General features: G+C 50.2%; 1 protein-coding gene across 1 annotated transcript; it reads right to left on the reverse strand.

Annotated features, from left to right (window-relative positions):
- Positions 1-453: 453 nt before the first annotated feature.
- On the reverse strand, positions 454-9678 carry FAM78A (family with sequence similarity 78 member A; the record flags this gene model as incomplete). Its single annotated transcript, XM_080355805.1, is given in 3 exon segments — positions 454-1432; positions 9348-9628; positions 9634-9678. Coding segments are annotated over 3 exon segments (855 nt in total). The 3' UTR covers positions 454-903.

A 9678-nucleotide genomic window follows, 5' to 3' on the forward strand; every position in this document is an offset into this window, starting at 1 on the left:
CCGGGGCCACAATTCCAGCTGTGAGATGATCCCAAATTGTGATGCTATCAGGAGGCGGATACCCACGTCCCTGCTGCCCCTTCTGCAAAGTGGGGAGAAGCCTCGTAGCTCCCACTCCAGAGACACCCCACAGCAGGTTGGTTATTTGCATTGCTTTGAAACTCAGATTATTTCCATGCTTCCTTGTTCCAGGTTTTAAAACTGGGAAGATTTGCTTTCTCTTTTTATCACGCTTCTTCCAATCTCATGCCCTTTCCATCCATCAGCCTGTGGCACATCGGAAATCTACTCCTTGTTCCAAAACTTTCTCCCAAAAAATTCTGTAGAAAGGCCATTCTGCCTGGTGGTGGTTTTGTTGTTTTTCAAACATAGCTTTAAGGCAAAAGTTTGGCAATGCAAAGCAAAGTCTACATAAGGCCGCATGACTTGGATTTGCAACTCAGAACCTTACAGCTTAAAAAAAAAAATCCTTATCTTAAATAGTCAACTTCTTGCTCCGGGAACTTTTGTTCTCAATCGAAAAGAAAAAAAAAATAACCTTAAAATCCCAAATAAAATGTTCTTATTGTTCTGGGCAGTCTGGACAAGCTAATGAGACTGAGTTCAAACAGTAACTAAGATAGGGAAGAAAAATAAAAAGCTATACGGGTAGACATCAGTGTCAGATTCTTCCCTTAGGAATCCAGTGATGAGACAGACCCCGTCACAGGTCTCCTCTTTAGCTTTAGCACAGTGAAATCCGTCCCAATGGGAGAAGGTAGAATGGTTGCATTTGTTGAATGAATAAAAAGTGCATTTTTATTTTGCTCATTATACATGTGTGTTCTAATACTTAAGTGATTGTTTTGCCTTTTTTTTTTTCTTTTTTCCCCTCCGTTTTGGTGCCGGGACGTCAGGTTTGTATTATCGGTGTTTCGGAGGTATCACCACAAGTGGTGGTCCATCCTTTGGCCTCCACATGAGTACCTGAGCATCATTGGCATTGGGTTTGACAAGGGCACTAGGTGGTATTGGCTCATTCTTGCTAAGGACCTGGGGCTGCTCTTGAGCAGAGGGTTCCTGCAGCTTGGCACGCTGCCCCAAGGGTCTGCTGGGATTCACCTCGATGCCCAGCCTCATGCGCCATTTGATAGTCTGCAAGGTCACCATTTCGTTGGTGGCCGTGTTGGTGGCCACCAGCCAGGTGGTGAAGCTTTGATCCCGGTGGATGCTCGTCAGTTTGGCCACGTTGCTCTCGCTGACGGGCACCGCCCACGTCACGCTGGGGTAGAAGTTGTCGTTCATGCTGATGTTGAACTTGGACTCCTTCTTGGTGGGCCCCACGATGGTGTAGGTTTCTGTCGTGTTTCCATACCAGGGGTAGTTCACTCCGTCTGAGTCACTGATGGCCTGGATTTTACCGTCCAGTAGATCTGGAAGCTCCCAACTTGACCTGCCACAATCGACAACAAATTATGGATAATGCATTAATTAATTTGTTTAGAAAAATGCTGGACTTCAAGGAAAGACAGATGATGGAAAGACAGGAAGGAGTTTTTAGTGCATTCCCCCTTTTGCTTTTACTGGAATTTGTGCCTTTCGTGCCATCCTGCTGAAGGAGCTCATCCCTGCCTTTAAATCTGTGTCTGCAAACTTCCAGGACTGATCAGGAAAATCTGTCCTGCTGTTAAACACCACCAAAGAACCACCACCAGACTTGTCCTTGCGGGGATCGGTGGCCACCTGGAGTGGTTTAAAATATGTCGGTGTTTACATGAGGCTGCAAAGGGTGGGTGCTCAGGACAGCTCCGGCGTTGGAGCAAATCCAGCGCTGCAGGGACCTTCTTGCTGTCTGAGCAGAGGGACTCGCTCCAGCGCTGTGGTCAGGATCCCCTGACTCTTGTGCTGGTGAGAATGGGGCTCAGGGCTCAGTTTCTCCCTCTCAAAAGCCCAAAATCACCCGTGTCAGCAGAAAAATGGACAAGCTCAGAGCTGGCCCTGGGGGTGAGGTGGCAGAAGACCTCAGGGGTGGAAGTAAAATCAAGGACTTCTCCCAAGTAACAAGTGATAGGATGAGAGGAAACAGACTCAAGTTGCACCAGAGGAGATTTAGATTGGATCTTGGGAATAATTTCTTCCCCAAAGGGCTGTCGGGCATTGGAACAGGATGCCCAGGGCAGTGCTGGAGTCACCATCCCTGGAGGGCTGGACAGACAGAGATGAGGTTCTCAGGACATTGGGCAGTACCAGGGCTGGGGGAACGGTTGGACTCAATGATCTTGAGGGTCTCTTCCTACCAAAATTATTCTACGATTCTGTAACTCAACCAGACCATAAAGCTTCCCACTGCCCCACTCCGTTCTTTCTTTTCACTCCCTACCTGCAAACACTCATTTGCTCTCTGGATAAGCCCCTTTCCCTCCCCCTGTGTGCCGTGTAACTCATCCTCCTGCAGCCCGAGCAGGGACCCTGTTCAAAGGCTGCACACGCGGCTCGGGGCTGCGGATGGTGTTACAGTGATCAGAGGAACCGAGGTCAGCCAGCCTGTAAAACTGCCTGAGCCGGGCGTCTGCGCGCTGCGCTTGCGGGACTGACAGAAAGGTCAGTCTTTCTAGCAAGAAAACAAGTGGAAATGGTCCTCTGGCACCTTGTAATGCTTGATGCACAACTGGGATATATATATATATATATTTTTATTAACTTCCAATTTAATTCTTAAGATTAGATGTGCCAATAGAAGCAGACTGCTGCAAACGTCTCAGAAAAAAAGGTTAGATATTTGCAGAGCAAAGGCGCCAGGATGGCATAACCACACACCATGTGCTCAGCGCACGGCAGGTATTTTAAGGACATTCTTTTAAAAAACAGGCTGGCAGAGGTGGCTCTAATGTACCTTCTGCCTCTTGCTTACCAACCAGCCCTCCCTGCTGCTCGGAGAGGGTGTCCCTGACACCGAGGTGGCAGGAGAGGCTGTGTGGCGGCTCCCAGCCTGGCATTTGCACTTGACCCCACCGTGGGGCTGAGCACCAGCCCCCCCAGCGCCGCGGCTCCTGCTGCGACACGGGTTATCTTGGGAGGGAGACAGAGGGGACGCGCTTGGGCTCGTCAGGGGAACAGTCCAAGCTTTTAATAAGTCTGTGCTGTGGCTTAAAATAGCCCCTTGGCTGAAGTGGGGGCTGCAGCTGGGTGAAGGGGGGGGGCACGAATCAGGCCCAGCTGGCTCTGACATAGGTTTGGGACAAGCTGCTTCTCTCTGCTGGCCAGGACTAATGTGATCGTCTCACAAGGCTGTTCTGATTGTTAATTAGTTAATGACCGTGAAGTGCCTCCATGTTTGTAACCACTGGATTGTTCAGCAGTTGGCTGTAAATGTCTGGCTGTCGCTAGAAGATACCGTGGGGGGGTTAAAGATCTCATTTATCTTTTTTCATGCGAGCAGGGCTCCTCGCAAAAATCTCCCCTGTGCCACAAAGGCGTTGGGTGAAGGGCAGGAGGCAGCTGGTTTGCAGGTTGGGCATCCTGGGAAGAACCTGGGAGGTTAAGTGTGACAGGGATGCGGGGATGCTCTGCGGGATGCAGGGATGCTCCAGGGGAGGCAGGGATGCTCTGTGGGATGCAGGGATGCTCTGCAGGATGCAGGGATGCTCTGAACAGTAGGACCAGGGGTTAGCAGCAGCCGGGGGTTATGCAAGCGTGACATCTCCCTGCGCAGATTTATGGGCTGCTGTCAGCTACGGCACCGCAGCTGCAGCAATCCTCTCCTTGAGCTCATAGCCAGCAGGCAGAGGGAGTCCTTTCCCTGGAAGAAAAATTTTTAGCAAAGGCAGCCAAAAGGAGATCCCTGAGCAGTCCTGCCAGGACCCCCGGCCACGGAGAGATGTTTATATGCTCTGCTCTCTAAATCAGTGTCATCCTGGCTCATGGTCCCCCAAGCTCTTCAGCACGAGCTGAGAAAGGAAAAGCTCCGGGGATGCTGGATGAGCTCAGCCCTCGGTGGGCAGATGAGCGGAGGTCGTGCTCTGCAGCCCCCACCTCCCTGCATCTGAAACACCATCTGGGGGCTCTTTCTCTCCCTTTCAGCAGATGGTTCAGGATTACTTTCCATTCAGACAGTGGCTGCTACTCAGCTTGGCTGTCACCCCGGGATGAGATGTGACAGTTTGCTGGAGGTTTGCTCTGTGACATGCATGGTGCTAAGGTGCAGCCACAGCATCTCTGCGCGTGTGGAGGCGCCAAACCGGGACCTGAGATGCTACAAGAGGCTGATAACCCCCCCAAGGCTCCTCCAGCCTATTCAGGTGGGTGAATGGCAGAAGAATCAGGTACAGGCTGCTCAGAAACTGCAGGGCAACTCAGAGCGGCTTGTCCCCATCTTCATTCCCAGTAGATGTATCTGACCCCAGACCAGTACAGAATTACAGGACTTCCTCAGGATTTGCCCAGGGTTTAAACGAGAGCAAAATGGTGGAGTTATAATGGTTGCTGAAGGCAGGGTGCTGTCTGCAGAGCCTGGGAAACCCCACCACGAAGCTGAGCGCGGCTGCACCGGGGCGGCTCAGCAGAGCATCCTGCTGCAGGGAAGGCGTGGGCAGCAATGGGGAAGAAGAAACTGGCCTGTGTTTCTCTGTGGTGCCTCATTCTAGCGAGTGTGGTTAACCCCGGGGTTTCAAAACCGTCACGCTGTGTCTGTGCAGCTTAGAAATGAGAAGAAAAATGAGGCCTTATGATGGTCCCATGACTGGAGCAAAAGCACAGGCTGCCCGACGGTTGGTGCTGCTGTGGTTGCTCTTCGCCCGCTGCTACAGCAACACCTGCATGCCAGCCAGGTGAGCAGCCCTTGTTTGCACAGCCTGTCCATGTTAAATAACAGGCCAACAACTGCTCTTCTGGATGATTTTTGGAAAGAATGCTGTGGAATGATCTTTGGCTGCATCAGCATCTTTCTGCGGTGGTGTCGAGCCAAGGAAAGATCAGAAAGTGCCCAGTAAACACTTTGCTGACAATAGCAGGGAAGAGGCGTGAATAGAAACCAACCTATCTGGTTTCATGGATTCACTAGAGCTGATCGGCTCCAAAATCAGTAGATTCTGGCTTGTAATACTGACAAGCCTGCTTCTGCTGCTTCAGAAACCTTCAGAGTCTGTATTGGCACCACCAGAGACTGGAGTTGCCAACAAACCTCTCTTAACAAATGTCTCCTTGCTACCAGGAGAAGGAACTTTGAACTATTCCTTGTGGCACAACCGTAGCCCTGCTGCTGACAGCCAAGCAGCTTTAGTTTTATCCTCCTAATTCTCATTTGGATGCATTTCTTCCTATTCTGCCACTCAAAATGAAGTCTCCAGCTTCTCCCCAGCCCTCCAGGTGCTGCCCCACCACAAAAGCCAAAGCAATGGCTGCAGCAGCCTGGGCAGCGACAGCAAATCCAACCCGCTGCATCCAGCGCAGACGCGTGTATATTCATTTAACCTCTTCAGACAGGCATGGGCACTAGTGCATCCTCAGCCCCAGCTCCTTAAAGCCAGTCACAGGCCAGCTGGATTTGCGTAACCTTGTGCTTCCCAACACCCAACCTTTCCACCAGCTCCCTGATTCAGAGAAGCCCCACGCAGACTCTGTGCAGGTACCAGCGCGATGTGTGGGCGCAGTGAAAAGCTGTTCCAGGTATTTCACATCCCTGCTCCTACCTGCCCCCCTGTGCCTGCGACCGGCTGAAAGAAAGAAAACCTGATATTCAAAGCTGTTTAATTTTAAATTGTCCTTCACAGCGCCCCTCTCACCTACTCCGGCACATCAAGCAATTCAAGCCAGGGTCACGGCGAAGAACAGGAAGGAAATTTAAGCTGTTGTTCCCCCGCTGTCGCAGCCGCGCTGCTGTGGTCCCTCTTCCCCCATCCTCCAGCTGCACATTCCTGCCTCTGTTCTCAAACCGGCAGTGATGTTTGGTGCATGTTGGTTCAGGGGGTAAAACTAGGAGAAAACTGCAACTAAGGAAAAGTGATGATTTTCTGCTGGTTTAGCTGAGCAGGCTCAAGTCAGACTGGAGATCCCATTTAACTGGGCTAAGATGAGAGCTCACAGTGCAGGTAAGGGCCAGGGGACATACAAGGGCAGCAAAGCCTTTTCCTCTAAACCCCTGTGGGGTATCTCAGTGAATTCCCATGGCAAACTGATCTCCCTTCGCTTCCCATCGAAAGCAAAACCTTTTTTCCTTTGGTGAATCTGGTTTTGATCGTGTTTTCCCTCCCGAGGACCGGGGTTTATTCTCTTGACAAGTCGATTTCTCGAGTTCATTGTGTCTCTGCTGCAGGGCATGGAAGATTTAATCTCACCAGAGCGAGATGCCTGGTAAGGTAAAGCGATGATGTAATGCTGCCCAGCTGCCCCATCGGGTCCTTCTGGGCAGAAATATATACCTGAAACTTCTCCAAATCCTTGGCTGATCATATTCAAACTCTGATTTATTTATCTCTCCGTTTTGCATATCTCCATCTGCATCACTTCTCGCACATCTCCATGGAGATGCAGAAACAAGGCTGGGTGATGCCATTCCCACATCGCCTGGCTGCTGACACGGGTCCCAGCAGCTGCTGCACAACCCGGGGCAGAAACCAGCACCCAGCCCAGGAAATCCCAGTGGGGAACTGGTCCCACCGCACAGGTCAGAGCTCTGAGGCCTGATCCTGCTGCCTCCCGCTGCACAGCAGCATCCTTCCCTTGAGGGTTTGGGGTGAAACCCTGCTCGGGGGGAGCAGTGACACCAGCCATGGGGATAAAGGGGAGTTTGCCCCAGTTCTGCACAGAGCGGGGGGTCAGAGAGCACGTCTGCATCCTCACACTGGGGGTTTCATGTTCCCAGCAGCACCCACTGACTTGCATGTAAAATTATTCCAGCATTGACATGTTATCCGAGCTTTATTTTCCTTTAAAAATACTGCATTTAGCCCCCAAAATTGTCAGTGCCACTTTAAACGTGTGTGTCTAAATTATCCCTTCTGTAGCTAACATCCCTATAGGAGCGTTATGCACAGCTCCATCTGCTCCAGTATTTCTCAGCTGTTTCTGTCCTCAACATAATGGCCAGCTTATGCACAGCTAACAACTTCGAGCATAAAAGTGAAAAATTAATCCAAAGCCTGCTGTAACTATTAATGCTCTGGTTGACCGACTGGGTTTTTTTTATTATTATTATTATTTGGAGTTTTCTGTTTGCCTGTCACGCCAGTAATTAAAAATATGTGTGTTGCAGTAGTCTCTTCATCATGGAAAGTTGGGACAAACACTCTGTTGGCATAAATCAGCGTAGCTCTATGGAGGTCAGTGGGATTATGTCGAGTTACACCAGCTAAAGGCTTGGCCCATCCTTTCAGACAGGTCTCTCTCTACTTAAAGGTCTTCCAAGAGCATGTTTCAATGGCATTAAAAAGAAGCCTTTGCCCCCAAACACCTTTATTTATAGCTTTGAGATGGCGATGGTCTACAGAAAGAGAGTGGCGGCACAGACCGATTCCTCCTTATGTTTGGGTAACTCTTTTTTATATCAATTAAATGTCAGTGAACCTCATAGGGAAAAATAATAAATCTTTGTTTCCATGATTTTCTGGCTAATATCTCTTCTACACAGCTGCAATATTTAAATCTGACTACCTGTTTACAGCACTTAGCTTGTAGAGACAACTTTTTTTGCCTCAAAGCATTCCAGCAAGGGAAGACTGTACCAAATCATCCTTTTAAACACAGGGGAACTCAGGTGCAGAGAATTAAAAGGATGTGTTGAGGTTTGCAGCACTAGCAGAATAGCTTTCTGCCCGGTCCTCTTCATTCGGTGCATGTGAGCTGTATTTATACACAGTGGACTTCTCTTTTTTTTCCTTTGCAGCTGGCTGTTAAAGACAGGATTTCTAAATGAGCCTGAGAATTACACATACAAATCCCGAAGGCCTGGAATTGGGAACATCTGAGCAACAAATTGTCCTTGCTGAAGATGGTGATGGAGCCAAAAGACCTACAGATTTCGGGCCTGTTGTAAGTACTTTTAAAATCAAGATAAGCTGGTCTTGTCCTTTGCTGAGCCTCGCTGCTGGGGTTTGCCAGGTGCTAGTTTGCTTCTCAAGGCACTTTCTGCTTGAGCAGAGAGGGGACACGGGGACAGAAGGAGGGGACAGTCTGTCACTTAGGGCTGCTCCTCGGCGTGCCCTTCCCTCTGGTCCACATCTTACAACGTGTATTAGCTTTACATCTGAGAACCCGTCCTTTCTCCCTTGCCCCCAAAGACAGCGTCGGCACCTCCAGCCACCAAACCATCTGCCAGCTCTGCGGTCGAGTTTTGTCCCTGTGGCTGGACAGACAGATTTCTGCTGCACCAGGAGGCTGCACCCGGTGCTGCCCAGCACCGTGAGTTGCAGAATTGCTGCTCTGTGCAGGCATCCGGAGATCAGGTGCTGTTGCTGGTTTAATTGCAGGCCAAAGCTTGCACCAGCGTTTGGTGACTGGTGGGGCACTGGGGAGAGATGACTTTTCACAGTAGGGAGGTGACATTTTAATTTGACTCACTGCTGTCTCACTATGACTGTCTGACCTGTAACACTGGGGTTTTAGTGTGCAAACAGCCCCTAAATTCCCCCTACCTGACTACAGATACCTACACATTCCCACCCTTACATTGTTTAAAATGATGGTAAAGTGAAATTTTCACCCTGCTCCAAGGTGATGCAAAGGGTTTCATTATCAGTGGGTTAAATCCACCTTGTTCTTTCCCTGTTGGCTGCCTGCTACCATGGGCAAAGCATGCAGGATTTCTCCTGTGACGTTAAAAGTCTGTTCCTAGAGCTGGTGGGCTGCGGAGCTCACGCCATGGCCCACTGCAGCAGCAGCACCGCACGCTGGGGTCGGCACCGAGCCACAAGTGTCAGCCCTTGAGTTTCCCCGGGGCTCGTTAATGTGCGTTTTTACCCCGTCGGGGATGGGGATCAATGCCAAAGGGAGAAGCCGGCCATCAGGGGAACCCCTCGGGTAAAAGGCGCATCAACGATAGTGATTTCAGGATCTCCAGTGCTCCTCAAAAGCTGTTATGAAATATAGTGTTGCTTTTGGGTTCCTAACAGAACAAGTAGGTTTTGGTTGGGGCTTGGGCATATTCCCTTTAGAAGAGAAGGGCACGCACTCCTTTAGAGGGGCAGAGACAAGCTCTCCTGTATTTTAAACATATCAGAAAGTCCTGTTAAGTTTCAGAAGAGCTGGGTTTTAGGATCAAACCTACTGGATTTTAATTTTTGGATTAATCCAGTATTTCCCAGCCAGGCCGTGATCCTCCCGCTGTTTCTCCCCGCTGGAGAAACGCACCCGCACGCGCTTTTGGAAATACTTACATTCCCTGTTCCCCGTAGTGATTGTAAAATTCCATGTGGCTGCAAGCCTGGATCCAGCCCACGATCCAGGTCTCCTTCTTGGGAATAGGGGGCACCAGGACTTGTGCAGAGGCTCGGAAGTGAGGGGTCCGGTAGCGCAGGACCACGCTGGAGGACTCGTCGATGCTGGTGGGAATGGGATCGATGGAGGCTTTGACTTCAATCACTGAAATACTTTCCCGGAAAACTTTGGATTTGCAGCTAATGCTCTGAATACAGCCCATGGCATAACCCGAGTACAGTCCGACGCAGCTCCGAGGGTACTCCAGCAATCCTGGGGAATATTAGGCAT

The sequence above is a fragment of the Nesoenas mayeri genome, assembly GCF_963082525.1.
Source record: "Nesoenas mayeri genome assembly, chromosome: 18".
Lineage (NCBI taxonomy): Eukaryota > Metazoa > Chordata > Aves > Columbiformes > Columbidae > Nesoenas > Nesoenas mayeri.